Source organism: Asparagus officinalis, chromosome 4, assembly GCF_001876935.1.
Source record: "Asparagus officinalis chromosome 4, Aspof.V1, whole genome shotgun sequence".
Lineage (NCBI taxonomy): Eukaryota > Viridiplantae > Streptophyta > Magnoliopsida > Asparagales > Asparagaceae > Asparagus > Asparagus officinalis.
The window spans coordinates 85,896,300-85,923,816 of NC_033797.1; the positions used below are offsets into that span (position 1 = coordinate 85,896,300).

Genomic DNA, 27,517 nt, shown 5'->3' on the forward strand with positions numbered 1-27,517 from the left:
AACGGCGAGGTCCTGCGCTGCACTTCGAACTCCTCGTTTCGGAAAGCCTCAGGCCTCCTTCGTATCAAGACGAGATCGAGGTTGATGGATCCGCTGTCGCCTGCTGCTCCCCACCAAGATGACGAGAGAAAGTCGGGGGTTTTGCCGAAGAAATCGGGCATTCTCAAGTCCGGGGTTCTCAAGTCAGGGGTGCTCGGGAAAACTGATGAGGATGATGAGGATCCGTTTCTTGATGATGATCTTCCTGAGGATTACAAGAATGATAAATTTGGTACTTGGGCGATCCTTCAGTGGGCGAGTCTGATACTGATCCTTGCTGCTCTCGTTTGTAGCCTCACGATTCCCTTGCTCGCGAGGCGTACTGTGTGGAAACTGCATTTGTGGAAGTGGGAGGTGATGGTTCTCGCTCTTATTTGCGGCCGTTTGCTCTCTGGTTGGATTATTAGAATTGTAGTCTTCTTCATCGAGCGCAACTTTCTTCTTCGGAAAAGGGTCCTTTATTTTGTGTATGGAGTTCGAAATGCAGTTCAGAATTGCCTCTGGTTGGGCCTTGTTCTGCTGACTTGGCACTATATGTTTGATAAGAAAGTCGAACGAGAGACTAATAGCACGTTCCTTCGCAATATTACCAAGGTTATCATCTGCCTGCTCTTAACGACTCTTATATGGCTAGTGAAAACTTTGCTTGTGAAGATTCTGGCCTCGTCGTTTCATGTTAGCACTTATTTCGATAGAATCCAAGAGGCTCTGTTCAATCAGTATCTGATCGGGACGCTGTCTGGTCCTCCTTTAGTCGAAATTCAACAATGCGAGGAAGAAGAGGGTCATATTTTTGCAGAGGTTCAGAAGTTCCAGAATGCGGGGGCCAAGATTCCAAATGAATTAAGGGCAGCTACCATGAAGACTAGAAGTGGGAGAATAATTGGAGGTAGTGGCAGTAGCCTTGGGGGAACGAGGAAGAGCATGAGGCTTTCTGGAGGGCTGACCAAGAAAGAAAGCAGCAAGCAGCAAGATGCAATTACTATTGACCAGTTACATAAGCTTAATCAGAAGAATGTCTCGGCATGGAATATGAAGAGGTTGATGAAGATTGTGAGGAATGGGTCATTGACCACTCTGGATGAGCAATTAATGAACGAGTATGGAGAGGATGAATCTGCAATAGAGATTAAGAGTGAGCTTGAGGCTAAGATTGCTGCGAGGAAAATCTTTAAAAATGTGGCTAAGCCTGGTTCTAAGTAAGTTTTGATATATACTTCCCCTATATTGTTTGGTCTTCTTCATAAGGTACCTGCATATCTTTTTTAGTTAGTTGATTGGTCTACACCGATGGGAAGTTACTGTAGCTACATTAAGTAAGTTTGGATCTATACTTTCCCTATATTGTTTAGTCTTCTTCATAAGGTACCTGCATATCTGTTTTAGTTAGTTGATTGGTCTACACCGATGGGAAGTTACTGTAGCTACATTAACCACTACCCGCTACAGCAATCACCTATTACTTAGCACATGTAGCGATGTTGTAGCAACAATGCGCACTTACCACAAACTCACCTATATATATATAGCTCTCCCTGACGTTAAATTCTTATCATCCTCAGTCTCCAATTAAGAGTGAAAAGAAAGAGAGAGGGAGAGAGAGAAAATGGAGAGAGTTTCTCCTTGAGAAGAGAGATTGTAACTCTTAAATTTTTCTCATAGTGGATTCTTCTATCAATGCACGTGGTTTTTACCCCAAATTTATTTAGGGGGTTTTCCACGTAAATCTGTATGTTTATTTTATTACTTCTACTCTACTATTCGTTGGGACCTTGTTCTATTGGGCCCTTGGTTTATCCCAACAAGTGGTATCGGTGCCTGGTTTAGGGTGCGTGTATCTACTTATTGTATGCTTTGTGGCTACCCCAAAGGTAGATCCTCCACGTCAGAAAATAAGTTAGATTATCATTTACCCTTTGAAGACGACGAGTACTATTTATGAGTACGATACTGTTTATAAATACGGTACTGTTTATAAATACGGTATTATTCACAAGTACGGTACTATTTACGGATATGTTACTATTCATAAATACAATTACTGTTTACATGAAGTAGTAATAAGCTACTGTTCGTGGTAGAGCTAATGGCGGTGAAGTTCGAGATCAAAAAATTCAACGAGAGTAATTTCTCACTGTGGAAGTTAAAGATAAAGGCTATCTTAAGAAAAGATAATTTCCTAGTGGCCATCAGTACAAGGCCAGATGACATCACAGATGATAAGAAGTGGAATGAGATGGACCGGAATGCTATTGCTAATCTCCATCTGGCATTAGCAGATGAGGTGCTGTCAAGTATAGAGGAGAAGAAGACAACAAAGGAGATTTGTGATACTCTAACGAAACTATATGAGGAAAAATACCTACACAACAAAATCTTCTTAAAAAGGAGACTTTACATTCTGAGAATAGTGAAATCTACATCAATGATCGATCACATCAACACCCTAAACACACTGTTATCCCAACTCACAACGTTGGGACACAATTGGTGTGAATGAATGTGCAGAGCTTCTACTTTAGAGTCTACCTGACTCGTATGATCAGCTCATCATCAATCTCACAAACAATGTCCTTACAGACAATCTAGTCTTTGATAACGTTGCATCCACTATTATGGAGGAAGAAAGTCGGCGCAAAAATAAGGAAAACAGACAGGCAAGTTCCTAACAAGCGGAGGCCTTATCAGTGACGAGAGGAAGATCAACGGAACGTGGCTCTGGTAGGAGTCATACCCGTGGTAGATCAAAATCAAAAAATAAGAAGAATATCAAATGCTACAACTGTGACAAATGGGGGTGCGTGAAATCGGAGTGTTGGCACAATAAGAAGAGTGGTGATAAAAACTCTTTAGAACTATCAACATTTCAACGATGCATTATCAGCACATTGGATGATGATGAAATTTATGCAATGGAACAACCACTATTGATGAAGGTAGAAAGATGTTTGCTAATGTCTGCCTTCTAAGATTCAGCAGTCTCCTGGAACATGACCCCTCGAAGAGAATAGTTTCATAAATATGAACCTATCTCAGGAGGATCTGTATTCATAGCAATGATCATGTCTTGAAGGTTTCTGATATTAATACTATCAAAATCAAAATGTTTGATGGTACAATAAACACCATTCAAGATGTGCGACATGTGAAGGGATTAAAGAAGAATCTATTGTCTTTAGGACAATTAGATGAGCTCGGGTACAAGACCCATATAGAAAACGGGATCATGAAGATTGTTAGAGGGGTGCTTGTTGTGATAAAAGGAGAAAAATAGCTGTAAATCTATACATGCTTAAGGGAGAAGCCCTGCAGGAAGCTAATTCATGTGTCATCAACTAGTCATGAAGAAGAACAAACCATGATGTGACATCACAAACTAGGCCACATGTCAAACGAAGCTTGTTAGAGGGGCGCTTGTTGTGATAAAAGGAGAAAAGATAGCTACAAGTCTATACATGCTCAAGAGAGAAGCCCTGTAGGAAGCTGATTCATGTGTGGCATCAACTAGTCGTGGAGAAGAACAAATCATGATGTGTCATCGCAAACTAGGCAACATGTTAGAACGAGGCTTGAAGATTCTCTCTGATCAGAAACTGCTTCATGGATTTAATTCGGTAGCTCTTTCATCCTGCGAGCATTGTGTTACAAGTAGGCAACATCAGCTAAAGTTCAACACATCGATTTCTAAAAGTAAGGCTATTTTGAAACTAGTTCATTCTGATATATGACAATCACCAGTTACATTCATGTGAGGAGCAAAGTACTTTGTGTCCTTTATTGATGATTATTCCAGGAGATGTTGAGTGTATCCTATCAAGAAGAAGGCGGATGTGTTTTTAATTTTTAAAGCCTACAAAGCACGAGTCGAGCTTGAATCTAAAAAGAAGATTAAGTGCTTGAGGTCAGATAATGAAGGAGAATACACAGACGGTGAATTTCTTACATTCTGTAAGTAAGAAGATATCAAAAGACAATTCAGTACTGTTTATACTCCTCAATAAAATGGAGTGACAGAGTGGATGAACATAACTCTGTTGGAAAGAACAAGAGCAATGTTGGCAACCGCAAATCTGAATAAAGTTTTTTAGACGGAAGCAGTAAAAATCGTTTGTTATGTAGTGAATCGATCTCCATCAACTGCAATACAGTTAAAGGCGCCGATGAAAATATGGACTGGTAAGCCAGCTGATTATTCTAACATTTATATATTTGAAAGTCCAGTGTATGTAATGTACAATGTCTAAGAAATTAGAAAGCTAGATTCAAAATTCAGAAAATGCATATTATTGGGGTATGCTGACGGAGTTAAGGGGTATCGCTTGTGGGATCCCACTACGCGCAAGGTTATCGTTAGCAGATATGTTATATTTGTAGAGAACCAACTACAAAATGAAGAAAAAAACAGTTTAAGGAAGGACTCAGAGACTGTAGCTGTTTAGGTAAAAAATAATTCAAATTCTTCTAAAGCAACACCGGAGCATGATGTACAAGAACCAGTCGAGTACGTGGCTCTAGAAGTTCTAAGGTCAACTCGTGAGAGAAGACCACCGACTTGACACTCGGAGTATATTACGGAGAGTAATGTTGCATACTGTCTTCTAACAGAGGATGAAGAGTCATTAATTTTTTTATGAAGCTATAAATAGTACAGATGCATTTTTGTGGATGACAGCAATGCAGGAAGAAGTTGAAGCTCTCCATAAGAATAATACTTGGGTACTTGTGTCACTACCACAAGGAAGAAAGACCATTTGAAATAAATGGGTCTATAAGATCAAGCGAAATGACGATGATCAAGTGGAGCGATATCGTGCTAGATTGGTGGTAAAAATATATGCTAAAAAAGAAGGTGTTGACTTTAATAAAATATTTTCTCTTGTAGTTCGACTTACAACAGTCCGAATAGTTCTGGCTATGAGTGCTATATTTGACTTACACCTAGAGCAGCATTTCTTCATGAAGATTTTAAAAAAAAATTTACATGATCTAACCAGAAGGTTTTGATGAAAAAAGAAAAGAGAACTTGGTTTGTAGATTGAACAAATTTTTGTACAATTTAAAGCAGGCACTGATGTGTAGGTACAAGAGATTTGATTCATTCATCATGAGTCTTGGATACAACAAACTTAATTCAGACCCTTGTGCATATTTCAAGAGGTTTGGTGAAAATAATTTTGTTATCTTATTGTTGTATGTTGACGACATATTGGTTGCAGGCCCCAACAAAGATCAGATCAATGAATTAAAGGCACAGTTGGCTAGTAAAATTGAAATGAAAGATTTAGGATCTACAAACAAGATTTTAGGGATGCAAATTTACCAAGGCAGAATTAATAGGAAGATTTGACTTTCTCAGAATAATTATTTGAAGAAAATCTTACGGTACTTTAACATGCAAGATTGTAAGTTAATTTTTACACCACTTCTTGTTAATTTTAAGTTATCCTCTGCTATGAGTCCTAGCAGTGAAGAAGAGAGGATGGAGATATCTCGAGTATCGTATGCATCAGTGAGAAGTCTAATGTTTGCTATGATTTGTACAAGATCAGACATTGCACAAGCAGTGAGAGTGGTTAGTCGATACATGGTGAATCCTAATATTGTTGGATGTAACGGCTTCTTGGATCATGTTTTTAAATTTTTTTTTGCTGAATCAACGTGATCCGACTGAGAACAAAAACCAAGATCTATGACAAACTAACAAGATTCCTTTTTTTAATTCTACGATCTATGCAACCTGTAAAGAGAGAGATCTAAACTAAAGCTACTAGCTACTTGTTTAGATCATATACCTTCTGTTTCGTTAGTTGAAACAGCACACCAATAGCCCGGATGAAGAAACAACTCTAATAGAAGAAGAAGAGGATCCGTCAAAATAAAAGGATTGACCGTCGCTTGCCGCCGCAATATCTTCACTCTGATGGGAATGATCTTCTCTCCACGTCGGTTGTGGGACCAAGATCCTTCTTCACTGCTCTAGCAATACCCTTGACTGCACCGTCAAGAGATCTCCCCTAACTCACAAATGTACTGGCCAATCTCATTGATTCTTACCTCTTAATCTTATGATCATTAAAACATAGCCTTAGGGGTATTTATAGGAAACATTGAACTAAAAAAAAAATCCAGCCATATCCTAACAAATTGGGCCACTAGCTGCTGATCTTTTTTTTTATTTAGCTCTAATCTCTTATATCGTGGATCTCTTTGGTAGTTGGGTTTTGATGTATTTGGTCATGAACACACTGTAGGTGCATTCTAACCACACCGTAACCACTTAATAACTGATATGATTCTAACTATATATCAAATGTACTATTGAATAAGCTTGGTTATTTAAATCAAATCAAATCTGATTTGAATACCATATGCAACTGAATCTTATCCACTCTTATTGGATCTATATTGGGTTAAACTCAATAACCAATAAGAGTCAACTACAAAACCCATTAACTTCATATAGGATTTATATTGGGTCCAACCCAATAACAAATATGAACCAAGGTCACTTGTGTAAGGTCCGTGGATAGATCATATGCCCTAGAAGTGGGACACCATGGGTCTTCTATTTCCAGCTTCGACTACAGGTAGAGAGCATCTACGTCAGGCCCTACGAACTCACTAACTGAGTCAACAAACGCTGACTCCACTATAGAGCATTTGCTACACTCTGGAAATTAGACGAATGCTTATGCAAGCCCAAGTCCTGTAGTGATCTAACGAATGTACCCTTCCACCAAAATATCCATAAGTGTACTGGAGATGAATCTGTCAACCAGTTCACTTACCTCTAATCCTTGATCCATGACTAGACTTTAACTTCTGGTTTGCTTCTAGTCTTACGAGTAGCTGATCAGGTTCTCGCAACCAGACTGCTAGTCAACTCAAGGGGATAAACTCTAAAACGAGGGTGGATTCCATTTTGATATAGGAGTTCCCAACACCCGAAACTCGACCACCCAACATACCGAGGTGTTGACTTATCAAAGTCTCACTCATTGGTACATCAAAGTGATCCAAGCCAAAAGCTTGGGTTCACCTCATATCTCAGGATTCTGAGTTATTTCGTTCACAACAGGGAATACGATTACAGTGCTCGATAGTGACAGAGTTTTAATCAAGCACAATCGTACGTCCATCATTGCACAAATAACACTAATCTGTTGCAACTGTATGTTAGCTATGACAACCCTAGTGAAATGGTTGAGATAGGCCATCCACTGATCTGGAGCTAACCATACAACAGTCATGTCCTGATAGTTTGCCCAAACCTATCAGTGACTGCGATAACTCTAGAATGACTGGTATCCTATGATATATATCTCCCATGAGGATCCCATCCCCAAGTATGTCACAGACAATCATCCAGGGGCAACCAGCTTTAGAACATCCAATCACCACAAAGGATAACTCTAATAAGCAATATATTTATTTCTGCTAAGTAGACGTTACAATGAGAAGTGGTTTGAGGGCATACAAGATCCCAACAGATAAAGAACATTGGAATGCTGTAAAGAGGATCCTAAGATACATTAAGGGAACCTCAAATGTTGCATTATGTTATAGGGGATTAGATTTTATTGTCAATAGATATGTTGATTTTGATTATACAGGTGATCGTGATAATATCAAATCCACCACAGGCCATGTGTTTGCACTTACTGAAGGAGCTGTAAGCTGGATTTCAAAACTGCAATCAGTTGTGACTACTTCAACAACACAAGCAGAATATGTAGCAGCTACACAAACTAGTAAAGAGACGATATGGTTGAAGATGGTGCTAGAGGAACTCGGGCATGAACAAAAGAAGGTTTCTCTATTTTGTGACAGTCAAAGTGCTTTGCATTTAGCAAGAAATCCAGTTTTTCATTCGAAGACAATACATTCGAGTTCAGTACCACTTCGTTCGTGAGAAAGTGAAAGAAGGAACAGTGAATATGCAGAAAATTTACACCAAAGACAACCTAGCAGATTTTTTTAACAAAAATAGTCAATACTGATAAATTTATTTGGTGTCGATCCTCTTATGGTCTGTCGGAGACGTGAGCAACATGAAGATGGTAAGATAGAAAAAATTGTGTGAAGATATGATTGATACTCAATCAAATCTTCAAGTGAGAGTTTGATGGAAAGTTAATGTAGCTACAGTAATCACCTACCCGCTACAGTAATCACCAACCGTAAATATCACTGTAGCAACAGTGCTACAGTGCGCACCTACTACAAACTCACTTATATATAGCTCTCCTTGGCATTAAGTTCTTATCATCCCCAGTGTCTCCAACTAAGACTGAAAAGAAAGAGAGGGAGAGAGAAAGAGAGTAAAATAAAGTGTTTCTCCTTGAGAAGAGATATTGTAACTTTTAAATTTTCCTCATAGTGGATTCTTCTATCATTGTCTGTTTACTCCAAATTCATTTAGGGAGGTTTCCACGTAAATCTGTGAGTTCATTTCATTAGTTCTGCTCTATTATTCGCTGGTGCTTTGCTCTATTAGGCCCCGGGTTTGTCCCAACATGTACTTCGTACTATCTGTATGCACGTGTTAAGGATTGTCAACAACAGAACAGCAGAACCTTTCATAATCTTGTTAGGAATCTTGACCTCAAGTTTAGTTTATTTTGATGATAACAAATATTATATATTATGTGCTAACATTTGTTTTGCAGTATCAGAGCTATATCAACAATTATATTCAAAGAGATACTCAAGACATAAATGAGTTCAAGGTAAAATGAAGCAAAGAAGAAGATATACTTTATTGTCAAAATGTAATTTTATATTTTCTTTGCTTAGAAATTTGTACAAGCCTTGATCACTCACACACATGCACACACATAGTGTTAGAACACACTAACACATGTGTAGGCGTCAAAAATTACCTATAGGTCCCTGCACATGGCTCGAGACAGAGAGAAGACGATGAACGTCGCTATCCGAGTCACAGAAGCTTAATCGACATTGACAAGCACATGAAGTGAGTCAACGAACCGTGCGAAGCAACGGAACTTCGGAATAACAGGAACGAAAGGTGATCGGGAACCCCGCCGTCGTTTACGAAAGGCGGAACACCCCACATGCCTCATCTATTCCACACATGATTCAATCATCGGAGCTTATAGAACTCCTCGCCGGCTTTCCAACATACTTTGAATCACTCAAATCCGAGTTCGGATGAAGAAGTTACGGCGAAAACGGACAAGTGTGCAAAACGAAACGTCTCAGCCTGAGTTGAGACACCCCGAGGCGTCTCGGCCCAACCGAGACACCCCAAGGAGGGGTGTCTCGGCCTTGGCCGAGACACCCAAGGGTGTCTCCAGCCCTAAAAACAGGCCGTTATGCGGTTTTAACCGTCCGAACTTCCTGGAGCCTATAAATACAGTCCTAGGACTTTATTTTTTTCAGATCTGGAATTTTTGAACGTTGGCGCAGCCCTGCCGGACTGAAGACTGAAGGTGCACGAATTTCAGAGAGGAGGAGTAGAGATCTGATCGAGTTCGTCGACATAAAGAAGAGGAGCTCGTCAGATCTGCAGTTCCCCGGGTCCGTTCCTTAAGATTATCCCGTTGCGATAATCTTAAGAAGAGTAATTATCTCGCCGTTGCCGAGATAAGCGCTACGGTTTCTTGATTCCTTCGCGAATCAACGAAGCTCTGCCCAATTTTTCAGCAATCAGATTTGATCGGCGGTGGTCCACGGATATCAACGTCCCCGTCACAGGCTAAGATCCCACGTAAGCAGCGGGCGATAAACACCCGTTACGTTTGTTTGAAGAGAGTTGTATTTTTTTTTCATTGTGTAAGAAAGTCTTATAAAAAGACTAATTTCATTGTAACGATTGAAGTTGTAATGAATACAGCAATGAATACAACAACTTTCTCCGTAAACAAGCTGGCGACCACAGGGGGGGCCACCGGCCTCGCTGCCGAGGCTATCGTGCCGCAGCCGACGATCAATATCCACGTGGCTAAATAGGTCGAGTACAAATTTGACCAGCAAAAATTTGAAGAGTACATCTCCTCCTCCTCCTCCAGATCTGCTCCTCCTCATAAGCACAGGAAGATCTCCTCCCAAAAGATCCGTCGGTCTCCAGATCTGAAGACCTAAGAAATCGATCTCCACGTCGTCGCTGCTACAGTTGCACCTTGCAACGATCCGCCGGCATCCAATAAGACCAGATCTGCAGATCTGAACTCCTTCGCGATCAAGGAGCCGACTACTGAAGGCACGCTAACTCTATCAAAGAGAGCACGTCAAAGGAAACGCCAACGCCTCGCGCGCCAATTCGCTAAGGCTTTGGATCAGGTGGATGGACTCCATTACCAAGCAGATCTGGAGTTCAGAAAGCGTCAAGTGGCTAATCTGTCGCCACAACCAGCATCAAAATCCTCCTCTCGACCTCCAATTAATGAATGGGTTCGTGTCAAACGAACCCGCTCTACTCTCGAGGAGCGAATACAGAAGCGCCGCGCCTTGCTTGCGCATGCCCGGACCCTTGTGCGAAAAGCACAGGAAATGCAAAAAGAAGAGGCAGTTAAGAGATCGTCAAGATCCAAGCAAGTTTGGATGCCAAAGGTCAAATCAGCGCCTAAGGCAAAAGCATCCGAGGCTGCTCTCCGGTCTTTGTCAACTCCAGATCCCGCTCCTATTGCTCCCGTACCTCCGGTGAAGCCCTATGACAGCGTGAATCTTCCCAAATCTAAAGTCCCATTGAAGGATCACATCGGTTCTCTACCCGAGGATCGAGGAAAAGCGCCTGTTAAGGAAAGCTTGAGACCGTTGAAGGAGCTTCGAGCAAACATCCGGACTGGGGGTCGTACGCGACCTCCTAATAAATTAATTTCTACAACGGCCTGCTTGACGGTGCGTGCAGAAAACCAGGAGCCCGTTAAAGTTTCACCCTCACAAAGATGTGATTCCAAGCGTGTGACTCCTGTAGACGCCAACAAGACGATGTTTACTCAGATAAAAATGCGTCAGACAGAAGAATACGTTATACCTGAGAATTCATGTAAACAGCCGATAGGTTGCTCTAACCGCAACGTTAATGAGTTGTACTATCGGGCTGGGGGTACGAATAAATCTCGAAAGAGAAGTACCCGGGAAGCGGACTCTCACTGTCCGTGTACCAAAATTATCAGGGCAGTATTATCAGCGTATAGCTGTCCCAAGACCGCTCCGCAGAGGGTCTCGGTATTAGAGAGGATCTCCAACGGAAAGGCTAAGTCCAATCCAAAGCGTCTCCGTAAGAAACGATCAGTCGTTCAAGGTGACGATGCCCCAGAGGTTACCATCAATATGGTTGATAAGGGAAAATCGATTCGACCTTCTAGCTCTGATCCGCTTGTATCGCATCGTCTAACTCGGTTACGATCAGGAACTATTAGACAAAGGGATTATCAGAGAATGCAGAGAGGGTTATCCTCGGATGATGAAGCATCGGATGCTAACTCGACAATCGCTTCTAATAATACGGTATCCAGTCCGGGACAATCCCGTGAAGTGTTTGTGATTAACACCGAGGAAGTAGCCAAAATGGTTGAGGATGCCTTGGCCAAACAAAAAGAGAACTTCAAGTTTGAAATGGAAATGACCATGATGCGAATGAGGGAAGAGCATGATCAACAAATTTGGGTCCTGTCCAATCAATTCAGTGAATCCAGCCGTCACAACCTTGCTAACCAAGCAGGTAACGATTCAGAGGTGGATGAACGTCTCAATGCTGAGAACCCTCCCTTCGACCAGAACACTGGGGGTGGTCCCATCGAAGACAACAATACTGAGAGTGGTCCCATCGAAGATGATAATACTGGGAGTGGCCTCGTTATTCCTCTCAGGAATCGTCCAAGATCTGATACAGACGAGGACGAGAAAATAAAAGACCTTGAGAGCAAAATCAACGCGCTGATGTCTGCTCAGGGGATAAAAAGGACCGGTATTCCGTCTCCCTACCCAAGAAAGTGGGATTCAATCCCATATCCGGCAAAGTTCAACTTGATCAACTTCACGCCGTTTGACGGAAATGGTTCCCTTACTCAGCACTTAATATATTTTAAGTCTCATTTGGGAATAATTTCTGGCAACGAGCCCTTGATGGTGCGGTCATTCGTTGGCACACTTCGCGGGCCTGCCTTCGATTGGTACCACCGTCTCAAGCCCGGAAGCATCAACAGCTGGGAGGACCTGGAGAGCATGTTTCTCGCTCATTTTTTCGATGATGATGCCGAAGTGTCGATCAGGACACTCTTCGATGAGAAACAAAAAGACGGAGAATCGGTGGATACCTTCATCAAACGCTTCCGCAATCAGGCAATGAACTACAATGATCCCGTCACGGAGGAATTCGTCTTGCAGACTTGTCATAATAACTTGTCCATTAACATCTTGGACGTTATGAGAGTAGAGCTGCTCAATACCTGAAAAGAGTTGAAGGTGCGCGAAGAGCAGGCCGAACGCTTCCTCAGAAGGAGGAAGGTCGAAAAAAACCAACAGATGGCTAACCCTCTGAATCCGAGTCTCGTTTCCGATGATGAAGGGAAGGCACCTACAACAGTTGTTGACGTTAATCAGACGTCGTAACAGCAGCCCCGAAGACAACAAAAGACTTCGGATCCGAGGCTCCAAAAAGATTATTCATTCAAAGACGAAGACGTTCCAACCATCTTCGAGACCCTTCTTGAAAACAACAAGATCAAGCTGCCACCCATCACGAATCACGAGGCTGACAATACTACGGATCCGAAGTACTGCGCATACCACAGGAGGATCTTTCATCCCACCAAGGCTTGCTTTACTTTAAAGAATATCATCCAAACCTTGGTTGAAGCCGGCGTCATAACGCTAGGATAAGCCAAATGAGAACGACAACAATCCGAAAAGTATAAGAGTATAAACTGCTTCTTCTAAGACTCCGATAAGTATAAGAGTATAAACTGCTCCTTCTGATACTCCAATAGGTATATGAGTCTAAATTGTTTCCTCCAGTTGAAGGAAAGTTCCTGGAGAATTTTATACGTAACATTCTTAAGGATAACCCGATCATGTAACCAAATGTAATGATAAACCTAGTTTCGCGAAGAAGCTGGGGGTGGATGATTCATGTAACGGGAAGTTCCCGGAAGAATACTATATGTAATTTTCTTAGGGATAACCCGATCATTACAAATAAAGTGATAAACACTAAACCCCCACTGTGATTTCCGAACATTCTTTTACTGAGATGAGATTCGATCATTTTGACAGATCAACATTTCCTCACAAAATCTCCCACTGATCAAGTCAATTGACGGTGGGCCCACCAAAACTTCAATCCGCCAATTCATGGTAATTTTCAAAGCTTGACGTGCTAAGTCCTGATCACTTAACATCGATATCCTCCATCGAGTGGTTAGTACAAACCGGTATGTTTACTGTTACCTATATTCCACTCTCTTTGCTTTCAGGTCAAACCTATAAAAGTTAGGGCCAAAGCCAGATTCTCCTCTCGATTCCTTCCATGAACAAGAGGTCCACTTTCAATTCGAGCAATCAAACCTATAAAAGTTAGGATTGTCTCCAAACTCACTTAGTCAAACCTGCAGATAGTTAGGACTAAGATCGAGTCATCCCTTTCGATAAACGAAAGACTTCTATCTTTTTCTTTTGAGCCAAACCTATAAAAATTAGGGTTGAAATTGGAATTTTCCCTCAATAAATGAGGAACTCTTTTCTTGGATCAAACAACCAATCCTATAGAAGTTAGGGTCGTTTGAATCTTTTCAATTCTCGGAGTGGAGATCCCACTCCTAGTTTCATCTTTCCGGATTCTGGGGGTGGAGATCCCACCTCGAGTTTCCTTTCCAACTGGAGATAGAATATAAAATTCTTCCTCTTCAGTGTTGAAAGATAGAATATAAAATTCTTTCTCTTTCATTTTTGGGTTCGTCTTTACCCTAAACAAGACCTGGGGCTAAGAATATAAAATTCTTCCGCTCCAACATCGGGTTTGTTTTTACCCTGAGAAAAGGCATAACTCTCAACTTCCAATCCGCGCACTTCATGCACGAGGAATTTTATCTCGACTCCTAAATAGAGATAAGCCTACGCCTAACACGCGTTGCCGGTTTAGTCTTTCACCGATTGAAAAAGACACCAGAGTATAATTCTGGGAAATTTTATCCCGAAGCCTAAGAAGGGGTAAGCCATCACTTAACGCGTGTTGCCGGGTGCCATGTTCCCGTAAAAAATGATGAAGTCTATGTATTCAAAATCATAGCACTAAGTCTAAGAGAAGTAATTCTCTTAGCACAACATTACATGTGAAATGGGTTTTAAGAATTCACATGCTAGCCCGATTCAAACGGTAATCGGTAAAGGCACATCAAACCCGTTGATGGCTAGGGGTTTGCCAAAAATCCCAAGCCTATGTCTAACACACATCGCCGATTTAGTCTTTTACCGATTGAAGAAGACACCAGAATTCTAGTATGGGGAATTTTATCCCGAAGCCTAAGTAATGATAAGTCAGCGCCTAACACACGTTGCCGGTTAGTCCTTAACCGTAAAAAGGACAAAAGCCCACATATTCAATATTGTGGCAGGTTGTTATTAATAACACCATAATCCGTGTTTCACACGTACGGGGAATTTTATCCTGAATCCTAAGCAGGGATAAACCAACGCCTAACACGCGTTGCCGGTTTAGTCTTTTACCGATTGAAAAAGACACCAGAATTCCAGTCTGGGGACTTTTATCCTGAATCCTAAATAAGGATGAGTCAGCGCCTAACACGCGTTACCGGGTACTCTATTCCCGTAACAAAGACAAAGTCTACGTATTCAATATCGTAGCATCAAGTCTAAGGGAATTCATTCCTTTAGCACAACGTCACATGCGGAACGGACTTAAAACAATTCGCATGTAAGCCCGATTCAAACGGTAATCGGTAAGAGCACGTCAAATCCGTTGAGGGTTAAGGATTTACCAAAAATCCTAAGTCAACGTCTGATACACATCGCTATTTAGTCTTTTCACAGGAGAAAGACGAAGTCTACGTATTCAATATCGTAGCACTAAAAGAGTTAACTCTTTTAGCACAACGTTATGTGTAGAATGGATTTAAACAATCTGCATGTTAGCCCGACTCAAACGGTAGTCGGTAAAGGCTAATCAAACCCGTCGATGGCTGAGAATTTGCCAAAAAAATTCTATAAATACGAGTCATTGACGCACCAACTCTGTTAGTTGGTCTCGTGACTCGAGTATCTAACAACTTCAGGATAAGATTCATACATGCAGATGAATCAGTTTTAACAGTTGGTCCTGTAGCCCCGACACTTGGGACCGTCATGCTCCAATACCTTAAGAGCTTAAACTGTGTATACTCCAGCAAACGTACGAGTATAAATGGGACCGTCATGCTCCAATACCTTAAGAGCTTAAACTGTGTATACTCCAGCAAACGTACGAGTATAAATTGTGTCAACGTCGGGCGATCCAAAACCCTAGGTTACCGCCGGTCAACGCGTAACCCTAGGTTAACGGCAATCAACGCGTCGCGATCCGAAACCCTAGGTCAACGCGTAACCCTAGGTCAACGCTAGTCAACGCGTTGCGATCCGAAACCTTAGGTCAACGCCGGTCAACGCGTAACCCTAGGTCAACGCCAATCAACGCGTTACGATCCGAAACCCTAGGTCAACGCCGGTCAACGCGTTGTGACAAAAGTCAACGTACGGCGATCTGAAATCCTAAGTCAGCACGATGCAACGGAAATAGTCAGTTCTAAGTCAACTCAATGACACGAGTCAAACTCAACTCATCAATTTTAGATTCGAGACTCTGATGACGGCCAAACGATAAATGCAGCGCCGGAAGAACTTCAGCTGTTCGTCAAAGCATCGAATAGATTAAAAATCAGAGGAGTCAAGAATTGAAGCTAAGTACAGGTCCTCTACGCCGACCGAAGGCTGGACCAATCACATCCAAAGTATTCCAGCCCCTTCTATAAAAAAAACGAGACTGGAACACTTTGAAGGGGGGTATCTGTAGGCGTCAAAAATTGCCTATAGGTCACCGCACACGGCTCGAGACAGAGAAAAGACGATGAACGTCGTTATCCGAGTCATAGAAGCTTAATCGACATTGACAAGCACATGAAGTGAGTCAACGAACCGTGCGAAGTAACAAAACTTTGGAATAATAGGAACGAAAGGTGATCGGGAACCCCGCTGTCGTTTACGAAAGGCGAAACGCCCCACATGCCTCATCTATTCCACACATGATTGAATCATCGGAGCTTATAAAACTCCTCGCTGGCTTTCCAACGCACTTTGAATCACTCAAATCCGAGTTCGGATGAAGAAGTTACGGCGAAAACGGACAAGTGTGCAAAACAAAGCGTCTGAGTTGAGACATCCCGAGGCGTTTCGGCCCAACCGAGACACCCCAAGGCGTTTCGGCCCAACCGAGCTGATTAAATTTCCTTGTCCAGAGACTTGTCCAGTGTTTTTTTTTTATCCGATTTTTTTTTTTACAAACTAAAAATAGAAATTGAACAGTGAAAGGAAGAAAGAGATGGAAGAACCTGAGATGGAGAAGAATCCGATTGATCTGCTTTTGCTCTGATACCAAAATGATGCGGGATGATGGGAATTTTAGGGTTTATGTAAGGGATTTGGGAAATTTGGGGAAGAACAAAGATTTGGGAAAGCTAGGGTTTGGAAAAATTAACAAGATATGACCACGAATCGCAACCCGGGCCTTGGCTTCACCACCATTGACTCAATCCTATAGATCAAATCAATTACCCAAAGTTTCACAAATGAAACAAAATTTTCTTCAAATATTCATTGCTTTATTTCATAGAATTGACCTCTTTAAATAGGCCTTCAACAACTACAAGTTCATTCCCATATCCGATGTGGGACTAAAAAAAAGAGCAAATACAATAAAGAGAATAAAAGTAACACTAGCTAGACTCCAAGCCTTCTCAAAATCAAAACCAAATATAAGCTGAAGCAAGACGACGGCGGCGGCGAAAGTATGTGCGAAGTGGAGGCTGTGCGATGTCCACATCAGTGTGCCTAGTAGAGTTAACTAAGTTCTTAAGCTAGGGTATAAAGTACTAAGAAATGTATGAAGAGTGGAGGATTTACACTTTGGTATCTACATGTAAGAACAAGGAACTATACGTAGGTATTCAAGCTATCATGGAACTAAGCTTATTAGTCGTATTGATGATATTTGGGGCAGTATAATCAAGCAAAGACAAATAAAAACATGTGGAAGAACCATGCTTTAAATAGGCCTTCAACAACTACAAGTTCATTCCCATATCCGATGTGGGACTAAAAAAAAGAGCAAATACAATAAAGAGAATAAAAGTAACACTAGCTAGACTCCAAGCCTTCTCAAAATCAAAACCAAATATAAGCTGAAGCAAGACGACGACGGCGGCGAAAGTATGTGCGAAGTGAAGGCTGTGCGATGTCCACATCAGTGTGCCTAGTAGAGTTAACTAAGTTCTTAAGCTAGGGTATAAAGTACTAAGAAATGTATGAAGAGTGGAGGATTTACACTTTGGTATCTACATGTAAGAACAAGGAACTATACGTAGGTATTCAAGCTATCATGGAACTAAGCTTATTAGTCGTATTGATGATATTTGGGGGAGTATAATCAAGCAAAGACAAATAAAAACATGTGGAAGAACCATGCTTTAAATAGGCCTTCAACAACTACAAGTTCATTCCCATATCCGATGTGGGACTAAAAAAAAGAGCAAATACAATAAAGAGAATAAAAGTAACACTAGCTAGACTCCAAGCCTTCTCAAAATCAAAACCAAATATAAGCTGAAGCAAGACGACGACGGCGGCGAAAGTATGTGCGAAGTGAAGGCTGTGCGATGTCCACATCAGTGTGCCTAGTAGAGTTAACTAAGTTCTTAAGCTAGGGTATAAAGTACTAAGAAATGTATGAAGAGTGGAGGATTTACACTTTGGTATCTACATGTAAGAACAAGGAACTATACGTAGGTATTCAAGCTATCATGGAACTAAGCTTATTAGTCGTATTGATGATATTTGGGGGAGTATAATCAAGCAAAGACAAATAAAAACATGTGCAAGAACCATGTTCTATTTATGCTAGAAAGGTGTCAGAGTGTTTTATATCCATCTAATTAAGCATGAGATTCGTCTAGCAAAAGTATAAAGATTACTGTTAGTTCCACATTCGATATTTCAATCAATACCATATTCGTCTATCTAGGCATCTTTAGCTCTTTCACCAAGCTCAAACCATTTGCATTTCTCATTCAAATGCTTGGTTGTTGATCCAATTGGGAGTTTGATGGGGATGTTAAACATAGCACTTCCTTAAAGTTTTGCTTTATTGTAGGTCTTAAGGGACTTTTTTGGTCCTTACTAATTTCCTTAAATGGACTACAATCTGTGCGTGCTTCTATACGTGCGTGCGTGCGTGCAGATATCAGTGTGAATATGTGTGTCAATTATCAATTTAAAGTGGATTCTTTAAAAAAAGACAGTGTCATATGAGTCCAAATTTTGGCCCATGAAAATGACACCAATGATTATAAAATAATAGCCTCAATGTTCACCACAACTCCGGGAATTTTGGTGGAGTGGAAGGGAGGGACCTTTAACAGCTACTACTTTCATGTTCATGCTTAGATCACAGAATGATCCCAATCTAGTTTACATGGATGGTATTTATGATTTACCCGAGATCAGCTGTTGAAGCTGCAGTTTTATCTTTGCTGCAGTAATGTTTTCTAAATTCGATATTATTCCTGCGCATTAACATTGCACACTATTAATTGTCATTACTTCATCTGGGCTTTCGAGATGTGATAGTGCTTTGTAACTACTAATATAGTTTTAACTTCAAAACTTCATAAGCTCTTCTTCAGAATTCTAATCTTCACCTGTCCTTCTCCCATTTTGATTACCAACTGCATAATTAACTTCATACTTGTAGGTATATCTACTTGGTTGACTTGATGCGTTTTATGAGGGAAGATGAAGCTCGGAAGACTATGAGCCTATTTGAAGGAGCAGATGAGAGAGTAAGCAGAAGGTGTCTCAAGAACTGGGTGGTATGGAGCTATGAATCTCTTTATCTTGTGTGTTTTTCCCAATATTTTAATTGCAATAAATTAATTGAATAACTCTTTTAGTTTCTTACCATATTTGGAATATTTTACCATCATTTGGAATAGGTTAATGCTTTCAGAGAAAGAAGAGCCCTTGCTTTGACACTGAATGATACAAAAACGGCTGTAAATAAGCTCCATCAAATGGCAAATGTGGTTGTGGGCATCGTAGTACTTGCCATATGGCTTCTCATTCTCAACATTGCAAGCACTCATTTCTTTGTTTTCCTGGGCTCTCAAATGCTTGTGGCTGTATTTATGTTTGGAAACACTTTGAAGACGACATTTGAAGCAATTATTTTCTTATTTGTCATGCATCCCTTTGACGTTGGTGATCGATGTGAAATTGGGGGAGTTCAAGTAAGAATGAAACTACTGAATTAGTTAAATAAAGCGTCCTTTGCATAATCTTCTATAAGTTATTGAGTGTTTCACTGAGTGTTTCATCTCGTTAAAAAGTTACTGACATGTTTCATGTAATATCAGATGATTGTGGAAGAAATGAATATTTTGACAACAGTCTTTTTAAGGTTCGACAACCAAAAGATTACATATCCTAACAGTGTGTTGGCTACCTTGCCTATTGGAAACTTTTATCGGAGTCCAGATATGGGTGATGCGATTGACTTCTGCATTCATGTTTCAACTCCACTAGAAAAGGTTGCTGTCATGAAAGAAAGAATTATAGGGTAAGTTAATTGCCACTTTTAGATCTCAATCTTTTTGAATTATTATGCCAAAGTTTAAGGGGTAGTACATCTAATTTGCCTTCCTGACAAATGCAAATGATAGGCAACTTAAATGATTAACAAAAGAAGTGTTTAGTAATAAAAAATATTTGATACGCATTTACTGAAAACCATGATTTTTGTATAACATATTAGTTTCCTTGATATCCTTATTTTTTTTTCCATTGCATACTTTAGCACAAATGTGTATTGTTGTAGCAGTATAAAATACAAACCACATTAGCTGCCTTCTTCTTGTAGAAATCAATTTTATGGTTTTTCTAATTTTGGTTTTAATTTCAGTTACTATTCGATCTAAGGTAATTATTGCAGCTATCAATTTATTATATTTTTTTGAGAAATTTATTTAGATCTTTTAAAGAACATCTCAAAGTTATAACCTGTGAACTTCATGCGAGAATGAGCGCTATTTTAATTGCATTTTAGCAATAAAAGGCTTTTCTTGATGCGTCCCGGTGATATATTTCTCAGACCAAAGATATGATTCAAGAACATGCAGTTTTGCATGCTTGAGATAAGTAATTATGTTTTGCAACATCACCTTTTTCTGTTGTTTACTCACTGGAGCATCTCCATCACTGACCTTTCATCCCCTGACACAAGAAACAACACCACTAACACTAAGAACAAAAAAGAAAACACATTGAGTGTACATGGTTCGGCTCCATTTACATTCATTGAGTGGAAAATTCAGTGGTTTCCACTTTGGTAAAGATAAAAGATTATAGGTGATGTAGGGCAAGCTCACATGATGATGGTTTAAACCAAGGATGAAACTCACGAAGCCATTAATAGGATTCTCTCACGGTCTCTTATCACATCTTCCTTAACACAGTTTCTCTGATGTTATATCAATCTTCCATAATGGAGTCTATCTTTAAACAATATTCGCCAAGCCATTCAAACCACACTTTATGGCCTCCAGACAAGAATTACTAATAGTGAACCAATTATGATAGCTTCAGACATCCAATAAAATATCAAGATGACCCAGTAAAAAGTCTGAATCAGATGGAGGTTATTGGAATAGAAAACCCTTAATCTCATTGATAAGATAACATGGGCTTATATAAGCCCTACAAAACACATCTTACATATAAGCCCATTAACTATACTAATATGTCAATACTCCTTCTCAAGATGGGCGAAAGATATCCACTAAGCCCATCTTGTCACATCCTCTAATCATATCTACTGAGCTAAGTCCCTTAGTCAGACAATCTGCTGCCTGGTCTTTAGTTGAAACATGACTTAATTCCAGTAGTCCACTGTCCAACTTCTCTTTGATGAAGAACCTATCGATCTCGATGTGTTTGGTTCTATCATGCTGCACTGGGTTATTGGCGATACTGATGGCTGACTTGTTATCACACCACAGTTTCATCTTTGCTCCTTGATCCAGCTTCAGCTCCACCAGCATACTCTTCAATCACAACAACTCCGCAACTCCTAAGGCCATAGCTCTATATTCTGCTTCAGCTGTTGATCTCGCCACCACCGACTGCTTCTTGCTCTTTCAAGAGACCAAGTTGCCTCCTATAAAGATACAATATCCTGAGGTGGATCTCCTGTCATCAGCACAACTAGCCCAATCAGAGTCGCAGTAACCATCAATGCTCACATGTCCATTCTTTCTAAATATCAATCCTTTTCCGGGGGCACTCTTCAAATATCTTAGAATCTGGTACACAGCGTCCATATGACCCTTCCTTGGATCATGCATGTAGCGGCTCACCACGCTCACTGCAAAAGAGATATCGGGACGTGTGTGACTCAGATAGATCAACCTGCCCACCAGCCTTTGGTATCTGTCACGATCAACTGGTTCTCCAGCTTCAGCACCCAGCTTGAACTTCTGGTCGATCGGTGTAGTTGCAGGTTTACACCCTAACATCCCTGTCTCTTTGAGAAGATCCAGTGCATACTTTCTCTGGGATAGGACAATCCCCTCTGCTCCTCGAGCTATCTCTATTCCAAGAAAGTATCGAAGCAAGTCAAGATCTTTCACCTCGAATTCTTTACCCAGTCTCACTTTGAGTTGGGCAATCTCCTTCTCATCATCCCCTGTAATAATCATATCATCCACATATACTGCAAGCATGGTGATGTGACCTTCATTTCGTCGAAAAAACACGGTATGATCGGCGTTAATCTGCCGGTATCACATACCTATCATAGCCCGTCTAAATCTGTCGAACCAAGCACGGGGAGATTGCTTCAGGCCATATAGAGACTTCTTCAATCTGCAGATCTTGCCCACTGTCTGATCTGTATCGAATCCTGGCGGAATTTTCATGTATACTTCTTCCACCAGATCTCCATGAAGAAATGCATTCTTCACATCTAATTGGTGTAGCTTCCATCCATCATTTACTGCCAGAGAGATCAATGTCCGAACAGTGCTCATCTTCGCCACCGGTGCAAAAGTCTTATCATAGTCGATGCCATATGTCTGACTATATCCTTTTGCCACCAGACGAGCTTTGTAGCGCTCAACCTGTCCGTCTGGATTCTGCTTTACAGTGAAGACCCACTTGCATCCAACTGTTCTCTTTCCTTTTGGTAGTTTTACTAGCTCCCAAGTGCGGTTCTTCTCAAGAGCTCCTAGTTCCTCATGCATAGCTGCTTTCCACTTTGGGTCCTTCTTAGCAACCTGTCAATTGTTAGGTACAGTAACAGAGTCCAATGATACAATGAATGCTCTATGTGCAGGGTGGATATTAGAATATGATACAAACTGGGCAAGATCCCAACCATATCTATCGGGAGGATGTCCCGTATTGCTACGAGTAGTCCTCCGTACTGACATTGGTGTGGGAGGAGTAAGGAGAGGAATGATATCACCTTGGGAGGAATCTGATTGTGGTGTAGGTGTCTCAGGAGTCGGGACAGGCGTTGATAAGGGATCTGGCACTAGTGGCGTTGTAGGTACTGTTGGCACTAGTGGCACTGTAGGTACTGTTTCCGCAATTTGCTTCCCCTTCCTACTATAGGTAAGTAGCTCCCCCTGAGCCGTGGGCCTAACACCTCTTGTCTCCTTATTCTCTTCTTCTTTATTCTCCTGCTCCTCCTCAACCAATTCTCCTTCCCAAGGAATCGTTAGACAAATCGATTTCTCCATATTATTCTCTACATTATTCATCTGCCTCTCACCATTCTCCCCTTCTCGCCTCATACTTCCAGTATTAGGCGAGTCACTAACGGATGAGGGTACCTTCTGTGTGTAATATAGCTCAAATTCACGAAAGTACACATCCATGCTCACGAACAGTCTTTTCTCCACCGGACTCCAGCAAACATATCCCTTTTGAGTAGCAGAATATCCCACAAAAATGCACTTCACCGCTCTAGGGGCAAGCTTCCCGACGGATGGTCTGTTATCCTTCACAAAGCACACACAGCCAAATACCTTCAGTGGAAGAATCCCACCATTATCTCCTTTCAACGTCTCACACGGAGACTTCCAATCCAGTACTCTCGAGGGCATTCTGTTGATCAGCGCCGCTGCAGTCAACACTGCTTGCCCCCACAATGTTTCTGGAACATTCATTGAGATCATCATACTTCTAGCAACCTCTAAAAGATATCTGTTCTTCCTTTCCGCTATCCCATTCTGAGCTGGTGTGTATGGACATGTAGTCTGGTGTTGTATTCCCTGAGCTGACAAGTATTCCCCAAGCGTTCTGTTGGTATACTCTGTCCCATTATCAGATCTCAATACCTTCACCACTGCTTCATATTGAGTTTGAACATACCTATGAAAGTTTTGGAAGCAACCAAACACTTCACTCTTATTTTTCATCAGGTATAACCAAGTAACGCGAGAGAAGCAATCAATGAAGGTAAAAAATACTTGTATCCGTTCATAGAACTTGTGGAACAAGGTCCCCAAACATCTGAATGTATCAGATCAAATGCATGAGAACTCCTATGATCAGAACTAACATAAGAGCTTCTAGTAAGCTTTCCCAACTTACATGCATCGCACACAAGTTTCTCTTTATTTGCTTTCTCAAATAAAGATGGATACAACCTACTTAAAATACCAAATGATGAGTGTCCCAAGCGCTGGTGATGAAGCATCAACACACTCTCGGTACTCATCTCAGATCCTACTCCTGCTCTCTCTACCATTGACACCAAAGCTGAGTCCAGCCCCTCACGATCCAAGTACCACAGTCCATTACTCCACGTGCCAGTCCCAAGTCTCCGTCTTGTCTCTTTCTCCTGGAAGATCACCTTAGGAATGTCAAAAGAAACGATACATTTTAGTTGGAGGATAATAACACTAATAGACAAAAGATTTACTGGAAAGGAAGGAGCATGCAAAACATTGGACAGAGTTACAGAACCTGTACAATTAACGGTACCCTTACCAACTACAGGCTGAAATGTACCATCTGTTGTTTGGATGCTATCTGCTGATGCTAGGTGAGTGTATGACGAGAACTCACTAGCGTTGCCCGTCACATGTCGAGATGCACCGGAGTCGACAATCCATTCTGATGGTCTATTGGGAGACATAGAAGCAAGAGCATGTATGTCATCCGTACCTTTGGTCGGATGAGCATAAGTAGCAGAGTTGCCTTTGGATGTCTCCTCAGTTCCACTTCTTCTGTCTCTATCTCCTGCTACTCTCTGCTTCTTCCGAAGAATCTCCAGGAGCATATGGTCCTCCTCAGTAAAGACTATCTCAGTTGCTTCCTCTTCCTCTGCTACCATCAGATTCGCCCGATTCCCTGCTCTTCTTCCACCTCGTCGATCCCCACGGCCACGACCACGACCTCCGAACTATCCATGTCCACCCAAATCTCCTTCCTTGGGTGGCTTGGTGCAAGCATGCCTTAGATGACCCACCGTGCCGCAGTTGTAGCACTGTCGAGTCTCTCCCCTAGATCCAGTGTTGCTAGAGGCTGCCATTGCTGACTTCACCACAGGAAGTCCACCTGTCCCTGCCTGCAGCCGAATGCGAGTCTCCTCCTGGATCATAGCAGAGACAGCCTCCTCAAGTGTGGGAATCTTCGGCTGAGCTAGTAGCAATGCGATTCGCTGAGCGAACTCTGATGTCAATCCCTTGAGAAACACCATAGTCCTCTCCTGTAGAAAGGCCTCCCGTTCTTTACACCCCGGGTCCTTGCAGCTAGCCCGAGGGGGGGGAAAAATGATCATAATCCAGCCACAGGCGCTCCAACTCTGTAGCATATTCCTGTACAGTTCTTTCTCCCTGGACTGTGGCGTCGATCTCTCCTTTAATCTGGAATACCCTCAGGTTATTCCCCACTCCATCATATGTCCTCCTCAACTTCTCTCAGACGTCCTTCACCTTCTCAATGCCATCCACCGTGGCGGCGATCGTCGGGACCAACGAGTTGAGAAACCAGATGTACACCAACATATGAGTGGACTTCCACTCATCTCTTCCCTCCGAGTCCTCCGGTTCTATCGCCTCTCTTGTCAAGTAACCCTCCAGGTTCCTCCCTGCAAGGGTGTATCTCACCCGCCGCGACCAGCTCAGGTAAGTACTCGGTCCATCAAGCTTCAGATCGATGGTCGGAAGCTCCAACTTCTTCGATGGTTTTGTCGCACTCTCACCAGCCGACAACTTCATTAGCTTCATCAAAGTTGACACCTCCGCGGGGTTCAACTTCTTGATGATCTCCTCCATCGAATAGGCTTCAGACCCACCACCTGTTCACCTTCTCTTCCGACCCTTGTTGTGTGCAGTAAAAATTTCGGCAGCACCTCTGCCACACAACAAGAGTAGGATCTCAAACAAATTCTCGTTTCTCAGAGGAAACAAGAACCAAAAACAGTTATATATCTCATCGCTGTGAGATATATACTCTTCCTGTCATCAGTTCGAGGACTGAGTCAAGGGAACCCATGCCAAACTCTAGGTCCAGCATAGCGCAGCAAGAGGCGGTCAAAGGATGGGGGGGGTTCGGTAGCAGCGAACAAAGCGGGGTGGGCTGATCGTGGCGGTCAACCAAGGGTGGGGGGGGTTTTTTTTTTTTGGCTTCTGAAGGATCGGATTCGAACAAGGAGGAGGGGGGCCTGCTGTCAACAAAAAGGGGCGGCGGGGGCTGCTGTCGAACAAAAGGGGGGGGGCTGCTGTCAGATAACAGGGGGCGCGTGGGCTCGCGCTGGGCGTAGCAGGCGGATGCGTGCCGTGGACCTGGGTGGGTGGGTGGGGGGTGCGGGCTGCCGATGGGGGGGGATGCTGCTGCTGTGGGTTGAGGGTAGAACTGGTTTGAGGGGGGTGTGCTCCGGTGGGGGGAAGTGGCCGTTGAGGGGATGTAGCCCGCGGAGCATCACCGAAACAGGGGAGCGGGAGCGGAGGCCGGCGGCGGCTAGGGTTTTGGTGGCTCTGATACCATATTGGAATAGAAAACCCTTAATCTCATTGATAAGATAACATGGGCTTATATAAGCCCTACAAAACACATCTTACATATAAGCCCATTAACTATACTAATATGTCAACAGAGGTATTCAGTTTGAATTTGTACAACTCGGAAGTCGATTAGAATGTGCCATCTGGACCAAGTAACCTGCATAAACCAACTATGCATGGTTTACCCTTCGTGTTTGAAAACTAGTCCAAACCCCAAGTTCCTCACTTGGCTTGCTCATTCCACCTCTTCACCTTTTTTTGTTGCTTTACCGGAAATTTAAAATCCTCGACCTCCCGACTGATGCCAATAAATTTAGTACCCTGGCTTCTCTTTCTTCTTCACTGGTTTTATGACTTTGTTGTCCATTGGAGCCTAAAAATACGGACTGTGAATTTTATGATCACATGCACAAAATTATACATGAAAGGCAACTGCAGAAGTGCAGATCTTGTACTGATATGAGTCCTGAACTCGAGCAAACTTAAGTATACTGCCGCTTCATGATTTCATCTGCATTATTTTGTTACTAGTGCATAATTGAAGATCTATTACCGAACTTCTTAACCAAACTTATTCTCAAAATATAATTTTATCTTCATTAATCGTCAAGTGTATCTATTATTGTGCAACAACTTCTACAGGTATATGGAGAGCAAGAAGGAACACTGGTACCCTGGCCCTTCCGTTGTACTCAGAGATGTGGATGATATGAACCGGTTGAGGATATCTATCTGGATGCGGCATCGTATTAATTTTCAGGACATGGGGAACAGATGGGATAAAAGAGAGCTAGTGATGAAGGAGATGATTAAAATCCTGAGAGAACTCGACATTGAGTACAGAATGTTGCCCCTTGATGTGAATGTTCGGGACATGCCTGCTGTCACATCAACACGCGTGCCTTCCAATTGGACAACTTGCAGTTAGTACTTACTGATGAGGGATTTCTCTGGTAGTTCTTACATATGGTTGATTCAAAAGAAGATGACCCTGGATGAGCTTTCAAAAGGAGATTGTATGCCAATTCTGTTCCGCCTTTCACAAGGTGGACTTTTCATAATTTTGCTGTGGTCTTGTTTGTTCTGCAAATAAAGATTATACATATTTTGCTTGTAGGTTGGGCTTGCGATGTGGATAGTGATTATGTATTAAAATTTTAGCGTATTATCTGCTGTAA

General features: G+C 41.9%; 1 protein-coding gene across 1 annotated transcript in view; it reads left to right on the forward strand.

Moving 5' to 3' along the window:
* Nucleotides 1–27,517, forward strand: part of LOC109837810 (mechanosensitive ion channel protein 6-like) — a 27,823-nt gene extending 306 nt beyond the window's left edge. The window contains 5 exon segments of the mRNA XM_020406170.1: nt 1–1,238; nt 19,022–19,139; nt 19,263–19,556; nt 19,683–19,885; nt 26,982–27,517. The exon segment at nt 1–1,238 is cut by the window's left edge and continues 11 nt beyond it. Of these exon segments, the coding sequence (XP_020261759.1) occupies nt 1–1,238; nt 19,022–19,139; nt 19,263–19,556; nt 19,683–19,885; nt 26,982–27,267 (2,139 nt within the window). The 3' untranslated portion in view covers nt 27,268–27,517.